The sequence below is a fragment of the Alternaria atra genome, assembly GCF_907166805.1.
Source record: "Alternaria atra isolate CS162 genome assembly, contig: 22, whole genome shotgun sequence".
In the NCBI taxonomy this organism is placed as follows: Eukaryota; Fungi; Ascomycota; class Dothideomycetes; order Pleosporales; family Pleosporaceae; genus Alternaria; species Alternaria atra.
Window position 1 is genome coordinate 1,254,895 of NW_025091320.1, and position 21,055 is coordinate 1,275,949.

Genomic DNA, 21,055 nt, shown 5'->3' on the forward strand with positions numbered 1-21,055 from the left:
ACGAATCTCATTCTACGCCTTCGACCTTCCTCAAAAACTCCCTGACCCGGCCTACCTCAACACCTTCCCCTTCCTCACTGTCCAAAGCCGCCACTAGACCTTCAAGACACTCTTCAATCCTGTTCTCTTCTACCTTTGTACATAAGCTAACGACCTTGCGGTACATCATCTCCAGTTGCCCATCCTTCTCTTTCAGCATTTTGCTACGTTTGAGCAACGCACCGTTTGCATTCATGTAGGTACGAAGTCGTTGTTGGAGGACTGAGGCGGCAGGTAGTTGTTGAACAGCATAGGTCTGGTATTGCGGTTGATGTGATACCTGCTTAAGCGTCACTGGATCCAGCGGAATAGTAGTCGATAAATAAGAAGCTCCGTCGGAGGCCCGACAATCCAGATGGTCGCCTGCTTGCCGGAGCTCGTAGGGCAGATCGTCTTCCTTGATGAGCATGCCTGCACCTTCCACATCGGCGTATCCTATCCTCTTCTTTTCATGCAAATCGATATCACCCGCATTGACGGAGAGCATATGCCGTTGTGGCTCGAGCCAACGCTTGAGATTTGATATTCGCTTGGCGCGGTCTTGTCGTAAACGTAACCGAGCACGCAGTGACTCTAGCCTTTGCTGCTCCTGCTTCTGTTGGGTGGATAGTTGAGTGATTAGCTCGTTCGTTTGATCTATCGCGTCTTGTTTTAGACGCGCTTCTTGCGTGAACTGCATCGAAGCGGACTGAAGAATGCCATTCATCACTAGAATCTTGTTAATGATTTGCTCGCGGAGATGGAAATAGATCTCAACTTACGGGGTTGTATCTCTCTGCTAGTCTCTTCAACTTTGCTCAAGGGTGCCTTGCCCTTACTGGGGCTGCTTGCGGCCATTATGACCTCGCCGTCGCCAAGGTCACTGCCAACGCCAAAGTCTATCGGTCTCGTTCCCTTGTGATTGGGTATCGTCGGGTCCGCCTGAACTTCCATAAGTTGAGAGATGATGTTACGATTGCCTATCCTTGCTGCTAGATTGAGTGCTGTATTGCCAGCTTTGTCCCGCGCATTGACCATCTCTTGCATGAACCTCATCAATCCTATTGGTTTCGGGTAGTTGCTGGTGTCGTGGAAAGAAGGCATCTGACTGGCGCCAATATTGCTGCGTACGAGATACTCAAGAAGCGCTTCGAGATAGTACTTGCTGGAGGCCGCGCGCCCTTTGATAGCACACGTGACTGCGATGTGATGTAATATGGTCCGCCCTTGGGAGTCCCGGAGCTCAATGAGTGGCGCCAAGATCTCGAGCGTTTCTGGGAAGCAGCTATGGTCCAGGCTGTTGTTGACTGAGACTGCACTCATCAGCGGCGTCTGGCCCGAGGCGTTTCCTCTAAACATGTTGGCTCCTTTCGAGACCAACAACCTCATCAACGACACTCGGGCCAGAGTCGCTGCCCAATGTAGGGCTGTATTCGAGGTGTTGTCAATTGGCATGTCCAGATCAGCGCCAGAGAGATGTAGTATGGCTGGGTGATTCGTGAAGTCTGTCCTGGTCTGGTCCGCGAATAAATCTGTCAGCATGGCCTGCTTCTCTTCGTTGTGCTTGGTATCGGGGTGTGGTAAAGGTGGCAGGGCTGAAGGAACCTCGCCATCGGGAAGTGAAATGCGCTGTCCTGTCTGATGTTGGTAGAAACTCTCACTTGGCTCTGTCGGTGAACCAAGATCACGCATCGACATGTCGGCTCCGTTAGGCTGCGAGTATGATTCTTCTTGCGATGTCCGCATGCGCTTTCTTGGCGGCTCTTGTGGGTCTTCCATGCCTGTACCGTAGGCTGAGTCGGTGTGTCCATTCTGCCCGCTGAAACTACGCTCTGATGCTACACTTTGCTGGCTGCTGGTTCGGAATGATTCTTGGCTGGCGAGTGGTCCTTGTGACGGTCGTGCCATGCTTCTCCGACCTTGTGATGACGATGCGGGCCGTGGTGCGGGTGAGTTTAGTCGCGCGACCTTGTTCATGGCGGCAAGTGCGCTGGTGGCTGTCGAAGAGATGTTGCTGAAAAAGGTACCGCCGACGCTCTGGCTGGTGGTGCGGCCGTCCATGCTCTGGGTATAGAAGCGCTTCCTGTTGGCTGCCATGGCCTGCTCTTTGGTGGGCGTCTCGATACCCTGACCCTGTCCCTGGTTGCCATCAACGCTGATGTCGTAGTCTAGCAGTGGTCGCAAGACATCCTCGACACCGTACTGGCGACAGAACTCTCGTCCGCGGCGGTAGTTGATCCAGGTGCCCTGGTACTTGCCGTAGCCACCCTGGACCTTTTCGTGTTCCCCATTCAGTATCTCCTTCTCCAACACCTTGGTACGCTTCCCCTTATCGACGCCAGCAACCTTGAGGATCTGGGTAGCGTTGAGCCAGCCGTCAGAGCGCCGGCGCATGACAGCGACCCGGTTAACTTCCATTTCGTAGACAGAGACGCCCGAGTAAACAGCCTAGAATCATCAGCATGCCAATGCGACTGCAGAAGTGTGGTGGTGTTGCATACGGTATATATCTGCGGCTTCTCCATAGCGTGCTGCTGGAAGCCGTTCATGTCGGAAAAGGACCGGTTGAAGCCAGCGGGCGCAGCCATAAGTCCGTGGCTATGAGGAGAGTTGGCGTACATGGCAGATTGGGGCGGCGAACCTGCGGGGAAGGATAGCGACGAGCGCGCGACTTGCATTATGTCAGCGCAGTCGCTGGCGATGGTGTTGGTGACTGTACGGGTCAAACGACGGTCATGGGGGCAGGCGCGGACGGAGGCTGGGCGACAGCGTGGGCAGATGCAGTCGGGGGTGCGCAATGTATGCACTGAAAGCGGTATCCGCGGTGAAAGGGTTGCGATATGCGATAGGCGATATGCGCCGTATCAGGACTCGATATCGGTATGCGGGTGGGCGGGGAGTGAATTGGCCGTCGTCGTGGAGAGAGTGGAGATTCGCGTCCAACGCGTCGTCGGTTGTGCGCAGTCGGCCAATCACATGTCTTGCATGTTTCATTGCCCAGCCGCAGCCACCAACCTGTCTGCTACCCTTCCGTCTCGTCTCCCGCATGCCTGCATCATTCCAGCAGAGCGCGTCGAGTCTCCAGCCAGTCCACCTGCTGCGTGCCCTTCTTCGCGAGGCTTCCTATCTGCCCGATGCGACAGCCCGCAGCTACTTTCGCCGGTACATTGTCAATCGATACAAAGCCTACCAGCCCAAGCAGAATGCAACTGCTTCCTTCGATGTCCAGGCGGTGGACAAGTACAGGCACAGGAGCTTCAAGAGGCGGCAGATAGCTATCATTAACGAGCGCACACGACCACTACTGAGGAAGGGGCAGAAGGGCCTGAATTTCCTGCGCCGGGCCAACCAGGGCGAAATACCATGTCTGCAGAAGGTCCTATTCTTTACCTATGGTCGCATGGGAAGGCGGAAGTATGCCTTGCTGGAGGACATATTGAAGCCTGACCCCATCACAGACGGCGGTGCTCTCGCAGCGACCGACGAAGTAGGCCCGGCTCCGTTGCAGAAGCTCTACTACAGCAACAAGCGCTACCTGCAGTACTTCGATGCGCCAAAAGTCGCCACCAAGACGCATCACACCATCAACATCTCCAACCGCTACTCCCGGTTGCGCGCCGTCCTCAGGACGCAGCACCAGAAGGGTATCTCCATTCACCGAGAGCTCAAGAGTCCAGCCATGAAGACGCCTATCAATAATATGTGGGAGCGGCCTATGCCTATCAAGCGCGCGCGCAATAACGTTCGAAGGTGGTATGCCGAGACCATGACGAGAATGCTCCCTCCACTGCCCACTGAAGAATGGGACAATATACGTGCCATGATGGTTGGCGACCGAAAGATTGGCTTGGTCAAACGCAGAGGACCCGGTTCGGTTTTGAATGCTGATTCTGTCACAGAAGACAAACTTTTCGCTAGCACGGTAGAAGAGGCCATTGCATTGGACAAGCCCAGCAGGGCGGACAAACCCGCAGGCATGCAGCGACCGCATGCCATTACCCCCAAATTTATGCAACGCATGTACACCAAGCTTCTCGTGCTCTGCTGCAAGGTCGAATGGGATGACGAGCAGAAGCGATGGAAGGCTATCTGGGGTGAACCTATGAAGACCATCAAACCCAGCCTGTACAACGCCCCCACGGATGAAATACTCTTTGCGGGTGTTGATGCGACAGGTAAAATGCCAAAGACGCCCAAGAAGCATGCGCTGGACAGATCGCTACATATACAGCCACGGAACTCTGAGGGCGAATATATGCGATTCCCCTTCTTCGCCGAATATCTCCCTGAAAGTAACCCAACACGTAAGGAACTAGAGGAGTGGAAGAGGAAGCGTGCTGTTGCTGCTGCACGAGCAGAGAAGCAGAAGGCGTCATAGGCGGGGCACATCCAATGCCGACGATTGAACACCGATGCATATCTCGGACTAGCTTTACCCCACAACGCGACAATTGTAGGGCGCGTCTTACAGCAACATAAATTGACGACGCCTTGTACCATACCTCGACCATCACAGTGACATTGATAACATTTTGACAATTACAATGGCATCTTCAAGCGCAACAATTCGCCACGCAACCCGCGAAGGTACAGCATCTGTAGCGTAATGGCGGAAGCCTACTAACAGCTCGCGCAGATGTTCCTACCATCCTCGCCCTTATCCAGGAGCTTGCTCTCTACGAGAAGGCCAGCGACAAGGTTGATTCCACCGAGGAGATACTTACACGCACTCTTGCACACTACGATCCTTCTACCTCAAGCTTCTCCGAAGGCTTCGCCCGTACACTCCTCCTCACCGACCCTGACGGCACGGTAGCGGGCATGGCCCTGTACTTCTACAACTACAGCACATGGACAGGCGTACCAGGCATCTACTTGGAAGACCTGTTTGTCAAGGAGAGCTACAGGAAGAAGGGCTACGGGAAGAGACTCTTAAAGGAGCTCGCTGGAGAAGTGCTGAAGGTCGGCGGCAAGAGGCTCGAGTGGAGTTGCCTAGATTGGAACGAACCTAGTCTCAACTTTTATCAGAGCGAGGTTGTAGGTGCACAGAGAAAGGATGCATGGGTAGGCTTAAGAGTGGAGGGTGACGCACTGGGAAAGCTCGCGCGCTCATAACCACCATGATGGGAATGTATCTCATGCTTGCTGAGACTTGTCTTTAATCCTTGCTTGCTCTTGCCCAGGTGCACGCCTGAGGATTGTGCACGTGAACACGCGCCTGCCAAGTCCGTGCGTGACAATCGTCACTATTGGATTACACCTACGAGTGTACCTACCTAGGTAGACTCTTGACCTCTCGGACCATGCAATGCTCACGCTTACCTGACTACGTACCAACTCGACACATATGCTAAAAGATTTCATGAAAACACAAGAGAGCTCTATGTACGTAAACACTTTGCTGAGAAGCCTAAGTTTGTTGAGTACTTTGCCAAACAACCTCGCTCTGAAAACGACAGACTCTGTTTGGAGCGCTATGGGCAAGATGATGTCGTCAGCTCCGAGGTAGCTTATGAGCTTATGGAATCCTGGTACCGGAACAGTATATTCGATATGGACTACACAAAGGTGAATCAAGGAGAGTCCGATGAGTGCCTCAAGGCGCTACTCAACAAAGATCGCTTTTGTACGGGTTTGCGACCACACGAGTTGATCGCTAAATTCACACGCCATTTTTATCTTTTGGATGATGCCAAAGAAGCAGACGAGAATATGCTACCATGTCTCGACGATATGTTTTTGTTCAGAAAAGCAACACAGTTACTAGTCAGTGTGGGATTGTATTACTGCAGAGACAAGGTCGCAGCGTCGAAAGAATATCTGGCTCTCATACGTCCTACGATTCTACGCTTGAGAGAGTTGTGTTATCGACGCACAGCCTTGGCTATCAGACCATTGGTTAGGGACCTTATTGGCAAGTTCCTCCAGGGGTGGGAGCAAGAGCTTGAAGCGGCGGTCAAGAGTGATAATAGCACGATGCGGAGCGGGGTCTAGGGGAAGGGTGGTATGTTACAACGAGAAGATGGTAGGGTGTGTTCCCAACAACTTCTTGATGTCGCCAGGCTTCGCCATAATATACGCGTCCAGTGGTTGAAGTTGCGAATATGTACAGAATCGATATCACGCCGATGGTAGCACCTGATCTTTGCGCTGTGATCTCTGATATGGTCTTCGACTTTGGACTTCACGATAGCGGCAGTACCTTCCAGCTTAGCAGACTCTTTATCAACGAAAAGGCTACACCTGTGAGCGTTCTCTCGCTTTAATTGCCCCAAGTTACTGTCCACCTTAACAGCGTCTTGACTTCCTTAGAGCTAAGAGATGTGTCACTACAAAGAAGCTTGGATTCTCTAACTGTGCCCTAGCCATGTAGTGCCTTGAAAGTACTCGATGTGTTATACATCAATATTAGCAACACAAAATATAGCGAAAATCACTAAAATAGTATGTAAGCCTGAGTGCAGCCCAGAACATACGAGCTTATTCGTATGAATACTTTTATGGAAATCCCCATGACGTCTGTCTCTCGTCCAGCTTGTCAACAAGCGGTGGCATGTCTTCCTGTTAACAGCATTCGAGTACTCAGATGAACATGCTCGGTTCTCGGACTCAGTCTTGTTAGCCGATCCGAAGTCTATATTGAACATGAATGTATATTTCGGAGGGCTCGGAAGCCTTGGACCGCAGTAGGGCCGGCCCGCTAGTATTAATGAGGAAGGGCATGAGTGAAGAATAACGGCGACTCACAAGAACAACCAACAGGTGAACATAATCTTTTCTACCCATATCTGCCGGGTTGGTGAGAAATTATGCATCTGTCTCTTAGTCTTTTTTCGTTGTAGACTACCCTGACGATGGTCTTCCTTTCTCAAATATAGCGGACCAAGTGTAGTTTAGAGGCTTGAATACCTCGATACAGGGATGGGTTAGTCATGCTGACTCTTACTACTTTGAGCTTCCCTTGCGAACAACCTCTTTCAGACATGTCTTCGTAAGCTGGATGATACCCCGGCAGCTGACAGGTCACACGCAGATGACCCTGTATTGACCACTACATGATAACGGCCCTTCTGATCGGGTTCGGACGCTTACCTTCTTCCATGACCAGGATCAGAACTCGATGCGTAGTTGTGTTTGTAGGCAACGGCATGCAGTGGTCAGTATATATGAGTAAGCTGCTCTTCGATATTGAACTTCCATCAACGAACAGCTCAGCTTTCGTATCATCGTTACGATATCTATCATCACCAATATGAGCAACCATTTCGTTTCTCCTGGTGTCGGGAAGAGCACCATGCTCCTTCTACTTTCCGCTTACCTCTCGAGCTACGCTTTCGCCTCAGTTGTACCCGAATCAGTGGACGTTGCTATCGTTGGTGCTGGTCTATCTGGTCTCACCACAGCGCGAGACCTCCTTCACGGCGGCAAATCCGTCGTCGTGCTCGAAGCAAGAGACCGTGTCGGCGGCAAAGTCTATAACCACCCTCTAAAAAACGGCGGTGTCACCGAAGTAGGCGCCGAATTCGTTGGTCCGACGCAGGATAAAGTACTGCAGATGATTTCTGACCTGGGATTGGAAACTTTCGATACGTACAGTGAAGGGAAAACTATCTTGTGGCGGAACAACACACACCTTACCTATACACCGGATCTGCAACTTGGTGGTGCACCGCCAGTCGAACAGGCGTCTCTCCTTGAAGTCGCTGGTGCACAGGGGCAGCTGAACGCATGGGCAGCCGAGCTCAACACGAGTGCACCATGGACGCACCCGAAGGCGGAAGAGCTTGACAGAATGACTTTCCAGCAGTTCATCGATCAGCAGGCAACCCTCTCCGATACTTCCTTCGTGCTGACCACAGCATGTAAGGCCATCTTCGCTGCCGAGCCACGCGAACTCTCCTTGCTATACGTTGTCGCATACATCGCAGCCGCCGGTAATGAGACGGCAGTCGGAACTCTGGACAGGTTGATTGCCATCAAAGACGGTGCTCAAGAGAAACGAGTTGTAGGCGGGACCGGTCTCATTCCAGAACACCTAGCGAAAAAGGTTGGCAGCGAGCACATCATCCTGAACGCTGCTGTATCTACCATCACCAAGACACGCAAGGGCTACAAAGTCGTTTCTCGAGCGGGAACAGTACATGCGAAGGAAGCCGTAGTTGCCATGGCACCTCCACTATTGCGTCAAATTACCTTCTCACCACCACTTCCTACCAGCCGCCAACAGCTCAACCAAAAGATGAAAATGGCCTCCATCGGAAAAGGCATCCCAATCTACTCTACTCCTTTCTGGCATCATGACAATCTGAGCGCACAAGTTCTCTCCGATAGCGGCTCCGTCAAAGTAACCTTTGACAGTACCCCCGAGGACACATCTTTCGGCGCGATACTAGGCTTCATTCTCGGAGATGAAATGCGAGCTCTTGACAAACTAACCCCCGCACAGTGCGAGGAGAAGCTTCTGGCAGACTACAAGAGGTACTTCGGAGACAGTGGAACAAACATAACTGAATTCGTACTACAACGCTGGGACTTGGAAGAGTGGTCCAGAGGAGGTCCAGTGGCGGTTGCTCCGCCTAATGTGCTCACGCAATATGGAAGCGCGTTGAGGGCGAAGGTCGATGGGTTGCATTTTGCTGGTACGGAGACGAGTCCGTATTGGACTGGATATATGGACGGCGCTATCCGAAGCGGAGAAAGGGTTGCTAAGAAGATTCTAGAGCACTGAGGGCTGTGACTAAGGATAGCGGTGAAGGGGTTTCTATTGTGGCAGATTGCCTGTATGTATTTAGGTTACGATGTACTTGCGTGTATTAGCATGAATAAAAATGTGCGTCGTAGAAGAGCATCTGGGGATGTGGTCCATGAATGTTACTCCAGTTTACGGCGCCATACCGGATGATCTACAGACCCGCTGAACCTAGTTTCCGTAGCTAGGTAACTAGCTGCTTAATTCGACGCAAGATCGACATGTCGTAGATGAGCCTCGGCTCTATGGAATACCATCAGGGACTCGTATATGAAGAGGCTGCAAGATGCGTTGGTTGCTTGTTTTTGCGCATCTCTGATTAGTGTCTTGCTCTTTGAACCTTGACAATCTCGTCAGGCCATCGTGACTGTCACACAAGATACGCACCGACAATATGCACTTCTCACTCTCCCTCCTTCTTCTCCCAGCCATCGCCTTCTGCTCGCCGGTCCCACAAGTCCTGCCCACAGCGCAGGATGTGACCCAGTCGGTAATCAACATTCACAACGCCGTTCTCGAGCTCGATGCCACGGTACAAGCCTTCCAAGGCGGCTCTTTCGAGACAGCCATCGTCGAAGGCAAAGAGGTACTCGCTGGCGTAGCAAAGATCCACACTGTGAACCGTCAAGGTTTCCGACGTGCGACTCTTGCTCTGCCACCATTTAGCGTGGAGGATACCGTCAAGTTCATCGATACGGTAGTAGCGACTGGTGGGTGATCACGGTCCTTCTAGCACGAATCGAATCCTAACGCTATGCATAGTAAACGTCAGCATCCCGGACTCTACGAAGCATCTTCGTGAGAAAGAGCCCGTATTCAAGGCAAACGGCTTCTCGGCTGTTGTCATTGCCAGTCTGGCGCTGTTGGAGTTCGACCACGATACTTTCAGTGCGGTGGCGGCGAAGAATTTCAACCTTGCTACCAACAAAGCGAAGTTGGCTGAGGGCGTTGGGGCGGCGGCGAACATCCATAAGGTTATTCAAGATACCATCGTGTTCTACACTGTATCAACAGTAGTATAGAAGGAGACATGGTCCGGCTGGGGTATGGCGGTGTAGCACACGTCCGCGGGTGCCACGCACGCACAACTTGTAAGAAGTCGCATCCGTACCAATTACCACACGTGCCTGATTCATCCGCTTGCACCTGCACAGACATCTTTGCATGCTGAAAAACAAACATCTCACCGATGAAGTCATCGCCCCAACCTTGTTTCCCTTCCACAGTCTAGATGCCGCTAGCTCTCCCGTAGCGCTTGATGCGATCATCGTCATCCCAACTTTCGGATCTTTGATCTCCAAACTTCCCTGTGCACATCATTGTGTTACTCTTACGATAACAACGACCCGAAACAACAACGACACTGCAACTAGATCCTTCACGATGGGTATATGCGGGAGTAAAGAGAAGAATGCCGGCGAGTCGACCGAGATGGCGCGTCCGTCACAGCCCGCAGCGTCGCATGCGCCAACACAACAAAACATCCCGGTCACTGGAGAAGGTGCGACGGTAAAGGCGCGCAGGTCACCCGATAACCCGATTGTGTACTTTGACATTGCCATTGGGGGCCAGCCGGTTGGGCGTATACAAATGGAGTTGTTCCTTGATGTTGTACCAGCGACTTCAGAAAACTTTAGACAGTTCTGCACGGGGGAGTCCAACCGTGGCGGATACAAGGGCAGCACTTTCCACAGAGTGATTCCGAATTTCATGATTCAGGGTGGTGATTTCCTGAACGGAGACGGTACCGGCAGCGCGAGCATCTTTGGAGGCGATTCTTTCGACGACGAGAACTTTGAGCTCAAGCACACTCACCCTGGTCTCTTGAGCATGGCGAACTCTGGGTAAGCTACTTCTCGGGCTGACCCCTAAGAAGACATTGCTAATAATTCCGCAGTCCAAACACCAACGGTTCTCAGTTCTTCATCCTAACCGCCTCTACACCGCATCTTGATCGCAAGCACGTCGTTTTCGGTGAAGTCCTCGACGGCATGGATGTCGTGAGGAAGATTGAGGCGACAAGGACTGGACAGGGTGACAAGCCTGTGAGCGATGTCGTAATCGCTGGGTCGGGGCAGCTGGCGGGCGCAAAGCCTTTGGCTTGAGGAGTAATAGGCAGATGTGGATGTATATGATTTTGGTCGATTTATGGTACATAGGTTTCCAGTTTGTGAAACTGTAATAATAATGTAATAAGTTTCCACGAAGGGAACTGTCGTGGAACTTAAATGCGGGTCATCTAACAAGTGTAAGCGACGCGCAATCGTCGATGGCTTAGGAAGGATATAGTTTGAATGTCTACATCATTCATTAACCTTTACGTTCCAGCATGTGATTACTCAGCACTCACCCATTCATGCTATCGTACAAATTCATCAAACTCTTGCATCTGTATGCGCAGAGCTTCTTGTTCCCAAAACTCCGCCTGTTGCTCAGCTCCTCTCCTACCACCGAACTGCACAGCACCGTTTCCCATGTCGCCTTCGGCTCCGTCCATGAGACGCATAAAGCAATTCTTGTTCTTGGGGTCGTTGAAGTGCGCGTATGGGTGATCTGGATTGAGCCACGCCGAGCAAAGATAGCAGAAGTGTGACTTGCACTGCGCGCACGTCATGTCTAAAGAGTGGTGTACGAAGTCAGTTTTTGTCTCACACGTAGTTCGTATATGGGAGTCACTTACGATTGCAGCCCATGCTCTTCTGGCACGGCACAGAGCAATAAGGGCATGGCGTAGTGTTCTTGGAGATAAAATTGAGCGACGCCTGATCCTCTTCGGTGAGTTGTGTAGCATCGCGCGGCTCGCAGCGTACAAAGTCTCCGTGCCACGATGCTAGGCAGACAACACAGAAAGCGAGGGTGCAATCTTCACAGACCTGCAACCGATCCATACCTCGGACGCCAATTCCACGCTTTTCCGGGCCAGTTTCGACATCGGTGTCCCGCTGCTGGGTTGGAGCCTCATCGTCTGCTTCGGAATCCGAATCATCCATTTGAGTTACGTCGGTAATCTTAGGATACTTGTCTGTCCGCATAGCGCCTTGACACCATGTCCGCGGACAAAACACAATGTTGGGGTCGGATTCAATCTTCTTCTTCCGCTTGATTTTGGCATATCGCTCGACTTGGTCGCGAGCTATAGGGATCGATAACAGCTCCTTGGGTGACAAGAGCCGATCTTTCTTCTTCCCACTACTACCACACTCGGTTGACATGCACTTGACGTTGTTGACGTCACCCTCCTTGATACAGTTGTTGTAGTAGTCCTGGAGGCAGTTGATGCAAAAGACATGGCTACAGCGGGCCATGCGGTAACAGGAAGATCCCTTCTTCGGCTCGAGACAGACTTCGCAATCGAACGTGTCTTTGTCGAAAAGCTCCTTTTTCATCCGGCGACTGTAATCAACCAGTACCTTGCGCATAGAAGAAGGTAAGGTGAGTTCCTGCAGACCGAAGGCATTCTCGGCTTGTTCTTGTATAGAGCTGATATAAGCGAACAGAATAGAACCCCCGCCATATTCATCCCATAATGTCTTTGCTTCGGCTGTCAACGTAGCCTGAAGGTCCTGGCGCAGCCACGATGGCGAAGTAGACAACTTCACGACAGGCGGTATGTGTTCGGGATACTCGGCGGGTAGGATAATCTCGAGACGTAGTGGGGGTAGATATGGGAGTCGTTCGACATCTTGCTGCGGCTCGAAGGTGATAGGCAGTGGCTTCGTGGGCGCCACGAGCAGTTCAAGAGTGGCAGAGTACGGGTCGCTATCGTTGATGACCAACTCTGGGTAGATGGACTGTAGCGTGCTGAGCTCTTCGGCGCGCTCGTCTTCCATGTTGAAGTCGGCTATGGCGGTGACTTGTATTAAACGTCGAGTGAATTGTATAAGAATGTGGCGACGGCGGAAAGAGGGCGGAGATAAGTCGAATGCGGTCGCAAGCAAGTATGGAAGGGCGTGGCGACTCTCTTCTATCGGTAGCGCATAAAGGCAAAAGACCCCTTGAAGAGGCCCATGGTGAGTCAGACGTTGAATTGCTATCACTATGGTTCCATAGATGCTATCAAAAACTAGGCTGTTGCAGCAGATGCTAGAATGTAGCAAATCGATCACCGAGGCATCTCGCATGCGCCACGCCAAGGCCGAAAGGGTATCGCCGGGAATGCTCCGCCATGGGTACTGACTGCATGTGCATCCTTCACTTTTGACGACCTTGGAAGCTTCACCTCCCACGCAAATTCGCTATGGAGGCTCCTCCGCTTGCGTCACTGTCCTTGACGCATGTTCATTATGTTGGTTCTACCTACTGACAACAAAAGCTGCGGCTAATCCTCCCAGAATCCCGCAGATCGCATCTCCTACCTTTGCGCATGGCTTGCTCTCGTGCCCCAGGGACTATGCGTTGTTTATGCGACGCTGATATGGTCCAACCGTGAGATTGAAATCTTCCTCATGTTTGCCGGTCAAATGGCGTGTGAAGCGCTCAACTGGGTTCTGAAGAGATACATCAAGGAGGAGCGGCCGCGGGGTAAAGTTGGCATAGGAAACTATTCCAGCGTAGTGCTAATACTAGACAGAAATGCATGGAAAGGGTTACGGAATGCCCTCCTCACATGCCCAGTTCGTCTCCTTCTTCTCCGTCACCCTAGGCCTCTTTCTCCTCTTCCGACACGTCCCCCACCCAACGGACACCCACACGCCCTTCTCACTGCGTGGTCGCTTCCTTCTCTCGCTCCTAGCATTGGCTTGTGCAGGAGCTGTAGCTGCAAGCAGGATATACTTGAGCTATCATACACCAAAACAAGTCATTGTCGGATGCGCTGCCGGAGCTGTCTTCGCTCTAGCTTGGTTCGGCCTCACAACATACCTGCGGAGATCTGGCTGGATAGAGTGGGCTCTCGAAACCTGGATCTTGAGGGCGTTGCGCGTGAGAGATCTTGTGATCCAGGAAGACCTAGTTGATTCTGGCTGGGCACGTTGGGAAGACCGAAGGAAACGGCAAATCTTCCAAGTTCAGGGTAAGAAGAGCAGGTAAGCCCTGAAACTATTGTACATACTACTATGGTACTGCGCGGTCATGCGCGTGTAAATTTGTCAATACTCAAATAGACGTGCAGCGCCCGCAGAATGAGATTGGGGCGTAGACCAGCCCTTAAGCCTCTTGACTTTTTTAGCTCCAGCGCGCCGCCCACAACCCCATAGCTTCTTTTTGCGATTCCAGTCTCGACTGTCAAGATCTCAGCCATCAAACAAGCATGCCCCTAGTACCAATCACCGATCATCGTGTCATGACATCTGGACGCAGCCACCAACGTCAGGCGGGTGGTGGCTTCAGCCGTGTGCAACGGTATATGCTTGCTCCTCGGAACATTCGAACCCTATCACAATTTGTGCTGTCTTCACAAAAATACGTCTGCAGTCAGCCCATGATTGACTTCGCCGTTCATGAACGGCGATCCCGACACTTAGTGGTTCGGACTATATGTGGACCCTTGACGCGCATCTTACGTCACAGTCGTCATGCCTCCATCTCCATGCCGTTGGCTAAGACTAAGTCCTCCTCAACCCGATTGATTGATCGCTATGGCGCAACGGCGGCCGTTGGTTGCTTTTAGATCGTCTTTTAGAACGGGTTCCCCCAGCCACAGTCTATTATCCATCTGGTAACTATATTTTTCCTCAATATCGTCGATACTCCGTCTTACACGTATTCCTATCCACACAACCACCTCTTTCATATTTACCTTCTTGCACACTACCTCCAAATTCACAATGCCGCGCATGTCCACCTACCGCGAGCCTAAGCCTCCACCACGCCGCCGTTCCCGGAGCCAAAACGGCCATAACAGTCCTCTCCCACGCGATGAATCAGATTATGACGTACCTGCTCCTGAACCCAAGAAGCGTCTCAGTAGCCTTGAAGGGCACATAGTAGCAGCCAGCGGAGAGTTCGTTGGCACTTTCATGTTCCTTTTCTTTGCTTTTTCCGGTCAACTCATGATCACCAATCAAGCGAGTGACCGATCAATCCTAAACGGTGGGACAAGCAGTCAGCAGAATATCTTTACAGCCTTAGTGTATGGGTTTAGTTTGTTGGTTAATGTCTGGGCTTTCTTTCGGATTAGTGGAGGGTTGTTTAATCCTGCGGTATGTACCTACCCAATATTCCCCTAGGAATACCTGTAGGAATGTCAAATGATACTAACATGCTTTAGGTAACGATTGGTATGGTAGTTGCTGGTCAACTCCCCTTTATACGCTCTCTCTTTCTCGTTCCTGCTCAGCTACTCGCATGCATGTGTGCTGGTGGACTTGTCGAATGTATGTTTCCCGGAGACATTGGTGTTGTGAACACTTCACTATCTGGCGGTACCACCATCGCCCAAGGTGTTTTCATCGAAATGTTCATGACTGCCGAACTCGTCTTTGTCGTTCTGATGCTAGCTGCCGAGAAGAGCAAGTCCACCTTCATAGCACCAATTGGAATTGGACTGGCGCTTTTTGTCGCCATGATGGGCGGTATGTCATCCTGTCTTGCTCGAGAAGAGCTGATCTCCCAGTTCATGAGGCTAACAATAAATAGGGGTCTACTTTACGGGCGGTTCACTTAACCCGGCACGCAGTTTCGGTCCTGCTGTCGCTTCACGGTCGTTTGTCGGCTACCACTGGATTTACTGGGTTGGCCCTATACTTGGTGCGCTCCTTGCTTCGGCATACTACCGCTTTGTCAAGCACTTCAACTACGAGCAGGCGAACCCTGGCCAGGATTCTGCGGGTGGTCACTTCTCTGCATAAATGTATGAGAAGCATTGAGACACATACAGATCAGAAAGTCAAGGCAGCTCAGGCATCTGACATGTCGTGTCAATTTAACAGGAGGAAATAGGTGTGAGGAAAATTTGGGAGATATGCATATACAGCGTGGAGTTATAGGAGGGGTTGTGGGTATTGAACAACTATACATACATTGGAGCAGGCGTTTACTCAGCGGAACACATACTCGCTTTGGGGCTAGGGATACAAGTACATTGGAACTGGTCTAAAAGTCAACCTGAACATACATTTGAAAATACGTACTCAATCAAGGTCCTTAGCCTCTTTTTCAATGTTGGTGCTTTTGCTCAGTTCGTAGCAGAAACTCAGAGCTCATTCTCGGAGGAATTTTTGTAGCGCCGCGTGTGTTCACGACTAATCTTTCCTCAAGCAGTTTAGTCGTACATTGCGTTTCACTGTTCGTATGACTTGTCGCAGCTTGTAACGGAATACATGGTAGGGCGTATATACAGACGATGATGCCATTTCGCTACAAAGTTATATAACGACATCCCAGTGCGCAACCGTTAAACTAAATCTTCTCCATCAACCTAAAGCCGAGGATAACAGTGCAGTCCTGCACAGGTTCAGTCAACATCTCAATGAGCACTTCCAATCAACTGAGGGGAGGTGACGTTCGACATCCACGTAAGCCTGGACAACACGCGGGCGGCCTCCCTACCGCTTGCTATCCAGTCAAAAGACATTTTTGAAAGGACATGTTTCGACGTAGACCTTCTGTAGTTGGCCTGAAAGCGTTTGGATAACCTGCAGCAAGTGCTGCGAATATATATGTAAAGGCCTTAAAGTGGACGCGCTTTCAGATGATTACGTAGCGATTCGCTATATTCTGACTTATTCAATTGTTTGTGGCTGTGCACTCTACATTGCAATGACAGTGTAAATGGACAGTCGGTTGCCTGCCTCGACTGCCCAGTATTGTGGCCCCGGTATGTGCATATCGGAAAGACTCCACACTTGATGAGTTTGATTGGAGGCCTATGCTGTGGCTGCATAACCGGTGCGCAGGGATGTCGTTTGCCTTCTTTCAATATGCGAACCACCGTACAGAGCCGCATTTAAAGCTGTATATACCTCCATATGTGAAAAAGCTAAACATACATTTTCCAGCACATTTATGAAGAGATCACTCCGGACATAAGACCAAACAAGACTCCAACTGTCAAGCACTACCTCTGCGATTCATCCAACACCCCTTTGGCAAAGAACATCATTCTTTATCCACGCCCCCAGTGTTCAAACTCCAGATACGTCTCATATTATGGGAAAGCATGTCAATTGTCAGCAGTCCGATAATAAATGGCGCGTGCGGCTATTCGGTAACAATCATACACACAAGCGTGCTCGCGTACCAATACGATTAATACTTGCATTGGTCTTTGTGGCCATTATTGTGCCCGCAGCAGCGCTTGACGAACCACACACCCTGGCTCCAACCGCAGCTGGTCAACACTACCGTTATTATGTTCCGATTGGATTCTTCGTTACGCTCTTTTTGTTGATTGGACAATCCGTCACTGTCTTCTCGAGTACCCTTGTGGGGCCGATGATGGGTATTACCAGTGTGTTGTGGCTCATGATGCGCAACGACAGTGCCATCAGCCCCAAAGTGTCTTGGATGTAAGTGATCCTTGTCCCACCAGTTTTTGATGAACCATACACTGCATCCTTACTGACATCAGCCAGGGTTTTTGGGATATGGTCCTGGTTGACAGCCATATATTTCCTCGTGCAATGCCAACGGGTGTCAAATCATCGTTTGTAAGCAGTTGACACTTCTCTCTTATACACTCAGTTTAACAGATACAGATACATCCTCTGCACGATTGCATTGGCCTCTGTATGCATGGGTCTTATTGCAATGGCCCAAAAATCGTCGTTGCAAGGTGGCCTAGTCACCGCGATACCGACTTGTACCTCCTTCGCCGCATACGTTGTAGCATATTGCTTCCCCGACGGACGTAAACGAGATTCTGATGGATGGACTGCAATGGCATAAGAATATATCTAAGCGGTAATTGCCGCTGGTTCTTACTAGAGTTTAGAGATTTTGATGGCTGAATGGCAAGAGAGGTGCAAAGATAGGAAAAAGTCGGCCTTGCCTCATGATGTAGCAGGGCGGGTATATAGCAGTACTCGAGTTACTGCAGGTCGAAATGAAAAGTTATATTCATTGCATTAGATCCCCTCGTGGCCAAAGTAGAGAGGAGATACAGCCGCATATACATGTCTTGCGAAGGAGCTCGTTTTGTCTGAGTTGTACGTTACACGCAAAGTCTACCCTAAAGGTATTCTCAGTGTTTTATACCTACATAGTGCAGCGTAAAACACAGCGTATACATTTAGGGTACGTTATGGTGCTTGAATACAACTCGAGCAATACCAACTGCCTTATAGATGTGCTTTGCCGATCGTGAATGGAGACACCACTCTCCTGGTCGAAGTTACATTTTATCCATCTGATGTTTGAGTCGCCAGCGTAGTTGTGACTAGTCTCAGTACCAGATCCTTCACACAAACACCAGTGGGTCTCACAGACCCTATTGGTCCAGATGTCTTTCTTCATGATGGTCACATAGAATAGATTCTCCGAGATCCTGGCAAGACTTTCAGACTGTGCTCCAGAAACCAGATTGGTGAGGGGAGTGACGGTTCATCAAGCAATTCTATCAAGCCATCTAGCAGCTCAACACTGTGTTAGTGGGAGCCCAATATGTAGTGCTGTGGGAGGCTGTAGTACGGTCGCATCAGCTACGACGGAGAGCAGGTGCCGTATGCCACTTGGTTGAAGCATAACCCTGAGAGGCGCTCAAGTTTGGAGGATTCGTTAACATCCATCCTGAGTCGTTCTTGAAGTAGGCAGATATGCTGTTTGAGATCTGCTCGCCATACGGATGATAACATCTGACTAGGGAACTTCGAAGCTGAGGGAAGGTGCATGGTTTGAGACGGTATCTGTCGAGCTGTGAAAAGTGCAGAGCTCGAGGATTGACTTCGTTGTCGTCTTCAAAAGAGAAATGGATCCGCAGATACTGAGAAAAGAGCGCTCGACGTGCGCTCTGCTTACTTAATCTCCGAGTCGTCAGACATTCGAACGTTCGGCTGTCGACGAAGAGGGATACCAGTGTATTCAGCTCCAGAGGCGACTCCCATGTCGAACCTCGGCTCCAACCGTTTCTTGTCATTAACCTGTGCAGTTATCTCGTCGGCATCTTTCACTTTGGCGTGTGAGCTCCGAAAGAGGCGATCGGCGTCTTCGCTTGGTGAGGCGGGCGTTGCAGGTTTCCCGAGCCAAGATGTCCCCTGACCACGCCAGCAGAGGACGGATCGGGCATTGCCTTGTCCAACAACTGTAAACCCTTCTTCGGTTCCGGTGTCTCCGGTAGCATCAGGCTGTTCCCGCCATATCTCGACGCCGTCGAATATGTCTAGATTCCGTGCATGCTGCGCTACGCGAAGCGCTTGTTCCATGTCGGCAACCTCAAGTAGGACAACTTTGGCTTCCACATCCCTAGCAATCTCAAGTAGACGCGGGTAGAAGCCATCGCCTTGCTCTGTGTCTGTCTGTTTGAGCCTGCGTGGGGGTACCAATGCGAGCTTTGGTTCGAAACCGCGAACCGAGCGCGTTGTCGTCTTCCAGAAGGCAGATGGCGAGATGTATGGCGGATTCGATATGAGAATGTCCCAGAAGGCCGGTTGTCCTTCCCAGTTGAGCGCAGCTGGAAGCGACAAGACGCCTTCAGTCTGATCTGAGAAGGGAGTTGTCAAGATGTCTGCCTGTATGAAGTCCAATTTCCCATTGTCTTGCAGTTGTCGCATTTTGCGTAGACTTTGTAGATTGTGTCTCGCAAGACCCAGGGCCTTCTCTGAAATGTCGACACCAAGAAGACGCAGGTCTACTTTGCTTGATGCGGAGGATATCTCGTGCTGGAAGAGGAGGGGTATACAGCCGGTTCCGGTGCAGAGGTCAAGTAGGCGAACTTCGGGCGGGAGGCTCTGCGCATTGTTTAGGAGACCAGCGAGATGTGTGATTGAAGCGGCCGTATCTGCTCTGTTCGTATTGTTAGCCACGAATCTACCAGAAGCCCTAATATTGTGTACCTTGGGATTAGAACACCAGGTCTACAGCGTATCTCCAGGTCGCCAAAGTATTCTGTGCCTAATAGATACTGTAGTGGCTTCCCAGCTGCTCTGTCTTTGACCAATTGTCGTAGCAAAGAGCTTTTAGCTATTGTATCTCCTTTGGCGCGACGCGCTGTCGCGACTTTCTCGACGTGTTCGCGGAGCCATCGTAGCTCATTCTGGGCAGCATGCAATTCGCGACAGGGCACAAGAAGAGCTGGAAGAAAGGGATCTATCGCGCGCGCCTGACGGATGAGCGATGTTGGTATGCGTGGCATGTTGATGGTGACGCAGTGGGGTGGAGTTGCGGCCACACTAGCGTTACCCTCATCTCTTTTGCTAGCACTGCGGCGTAGCCTCAAGCTTCAGTATAATGACAAGACATTGGGGTATTGCTCGCTACAATGATAACAGTAACCCTCTAGTCTGTCAGTAGGTCTGGAAAAATGCTTGGTGCGTGTCAATAGCAAATGCAGTGTAGCGGCTGTACGTGCTCAATGTATCCATTGACGCGGCGTTCGAAGGTTTACCATGGAATTTTCTTCGGAAATTCAAGATACACTTAGCCCTGGTTACACATTAACACTGGCTATGCAAATGTAAATAATACCATGTTCATGGACGAGTGGCGTATGGCATCCAACACGCCGTGTAGCTAAGCTTTAATTTCCCCGCGCAACAGCCGTTCTGACCCACACTCTCCAACCACTACACCCGTACCCCATACTTCTCCAGTTTGCATTTATCCAATAACTCTTCGTATCGCGCGTTACTAAATCATCTGTATCCACTTGCTCAACGGTACTGTGACACCGAGTTTCATCATGAGCAACTGTGTTTCCTTGGCCCAGCCACACAGATGGCCACACGGATGAATATTTCCAGGCCTCTCAAGGGAAAACAACCATCTAATGCTTTATGCTGAACGATCCACAAACTACAGCAAACAATGCATCGCTCTGATTATAATCCGAGAACCTGGCTTCATATAGTCCGCAATCTACTGCAAAGCACACAAAGACATAAGCAGTCTCAAGCACAAAAACACACCCACCTATCCTTCCATCCACACAACCCTTCCCCACATTCACAGAGGCACAAGCCGCCAAGTAACCTCCGCCATTGGCTCTATACGAGCGGAGAGCCCATCTGACTTGTGGGGTCAGACAACTCAGGCGTATCTGCACAGAGGACTTGGCAATAACTTGTTTCGGCAGATGGGTAAAGTCGCTGGTTGCATTCAACCCACACTGGGCAAATGATCTTCATAGTATAAGGTAAAACCCATGGCATTGCCTCGAACATGTGCCTGCTGTAGGAGAACCTAGCTTTACATCCG

General features: G+C 50.9%; 11 protein-coding genes across 11 annotated transcripts; 8 read left to right on the forward strand and 3 right to left on the reverse strand.

Moving 5' to 3' along the window:
* Window positions 1–7: 7 nt before the first annotated feature.
* ALTATR162_LOCUS3180 (uncharacterized protein) lies at window positions 8–2,696 on the reverse strand (the record flags this gene model as incomplete). The annotated part of the gene is made up of 3 exons (XM_043310786.1): window positions 8–747; window positions 801–2,466; window positions 2,520–2,696. The coding sequence occupies 3 exons, from the start codon at window positions 2,694–2,696 to the stop codon at window positions 8–10; spliced, it is 2,583 nt and encodes an 860-aa protein (XP_043166721.1).
* Window positions 2,697–3,064: 368 nt separating this feature from the next.
* ALTATR162_LOCUS3181 (uncharacterized protein) lies at window positions 3,065–4,396 on the forward strand (the record flags this gene model as incomplete). Its single annotated transcript, XM_043310787.1, has 1 exon — window positions 3,065–4,396. The coding sequence occupies one exon, from the start codon at window positions 3,065–3,067 to the stop codon at window positions 4,394–4,396; it is 1,332 nt and encodes a 443-aa protein (XP_043166722.1).
* Window positions 4,397–4,562: 166 nt separating this feature from the next.
* On the forward strand, window positions 4,563–5,133 carry ALTATR162_LOCUS3182 (uncharacterized protein; the record flags this gene model as incomplete). The annotated part of the gene is made up of 2 exons (XM_043310788.1): window positions 4,563–4,605; window positions 4,655–5,133. 2 exons carry the CDS (start codon window positions 4,563–4,565, stop codon window positions 5,131–5,133), a joined length of 522 nt encoding a protein of 173 aa, XP_043166723.1.
* A 2,137-nt stretch (window positions 5,134–7,270) lies between these two features.
* Window positions 7,271–8,746, forward strand: ALTATR162_LOCUS3183 (uncharacterized protein; the record flags this gene model as incomplete). Its single annotated transcript, XM_043310789.1, has 1 exon — window positions 7,271–8,746. The coding sequence occupies one exon, from the start codon at window positions 7,271–7,273 to the stop codon at window positions 8,744–8,746; it is 1,476 nt and encodes a 491-aa protein (XP_043166724.1).
* Window positions 8,747–9,161: 415 nt separating this feature from the next.
* Window positions 9,162–9,789, forward strand: ALTATR162_LOCUS3184 (uncharacterized protein; the record flags this gene model as incomplete). The annotated part of the gene is made up of 2 exons (XM_043310790.1): window positions 9,162–9,477; window positions 9,530–9,789. The coding sequence occupies 2 exons, from the start codon at window positions 9,162–9,164 to the stop codon at window positions 9,787–9,789; spliced, it is 576 nt and encodes a 191-aa protein (XP_043166725.1).
* A 361-nt stretch (window positions 9,790–10,150) lies between these two features.
* Window positions 10,151–10,872, forward strand: ALTATR162_LOCUS3185 (uncharacterized protein; the record flags this gene model as incomplete). Its single annotated transcript, XM_043310791.1, has 2 exons — window positions 10,151–10,611; window positions 10,665–10,872. 2 exons carry the CDS (start codon window positions 10,151–10,153, stop codon window positions 10,870–10,872), a joined length of 669 nt encoding a protein of 222 aa, XP_043166726.1.
* Window positions 10,873–11,041: 169 nt separating this feature from the next.
* On the reverse strand, window positions 11,042–12,597 carry ALTATR162_LOCUS3186 (uncharacterized protein; the record flags this gene model as incomplete). The annotated part of the gene is made up of 4 exons (XM_043310792.1): window positions 11,042–11,065; window positions 11,118–11,126; window positions 11,229–11,383; window positions 11,448–12,597. 4 exons carry the CDS (start codon window positions 12,595–12,597, stop codon window positions 11,042–11,044), a joined length of 1,338 nt encoding a protein of 445 aa, XP_043166727.1.
* Window positions 12,598–13,004: 407 nt separating this feature from the next.
* Window positions 13,005–13,795, forward strand: ALTATR162_LOCUS3187 (uncharacterized protein; the record flags this gene model as incomplete). Its single annotated transcript, XM_043310793.1, has 3 exons — window positions 13,005–13,052; window positions 13,099–13,288; window positions 13,338–13,795. The coding sequence occupies 3 exons, from the start codon at window positions 13,005–13,007 to the stop codon at window positions 13,793–13,795; spliced, it is 696 nt and encodes a 231-aa protein (XP_043166728.1).
* Window positions 13,796–14,532: 737 nt separating this feature from the next.
* On the forward strand, window positions 14,533–15,555 carry ALTATR162_LOCUS3188 (uncharacterized protein; the record flags this gene model as incomplete). The annotated part of the gene is made up of 3 exons (XM_043310794.1): window positions 14,533–14,907; window positions 14,976–15,279; window positions 15,344–15,555. The coding sequence occupies 3 exons, from the start codon at window positions 14,533–14,535 to the stop codon at window positions 15,553–15,555; spliced, it is 891 nt and encodes a 296-aa protein (XP_043166729.1).
* Window positions 15,556–16,855: 1,300 nt separating this feature from the next.
* ALTATR162_LOCUS3189 (uncharacterized protein) lies at window positions 16,856–17,593 on the forward strand (the record flags this gene model as incomplete). The annotated part of the gene is made up of 3 exons (XM_043310795.1): window positions 16,856–17,214; window positions 17,281–17,355; window positions 17,404–17,593. 3 exons carry the CDS (start codon window positions 16,856–16,858, stop codon window positions 17,591–17,593), a joined length of 624 nt encoding a protein of 207 aa, XP_043166730.1.
* Window positions 17,594–18,657: 1,064 nt separating this feature from the next.
* Window positions 18,658–19,994, reverse strand: ALTATR162_LOCUS3190 (uncharacterized protein; the record flags this gene model as incomplete). The annotated part of the gene is made up of 2 exons (XM_043310796.1): window positions 18,658–19,645; window positions 19,696–19,994. 2 exons carry the CDS (start codon window positions 19,992–19,994, stop codon window positions 18,658–18,660), a joined length of 1,287 nt encoding a protein of 428 aa, XP_043166731.1.
* Between the last annotated feature and the right edge of the window lie 1,061 nt (window positions 19,995–21,055).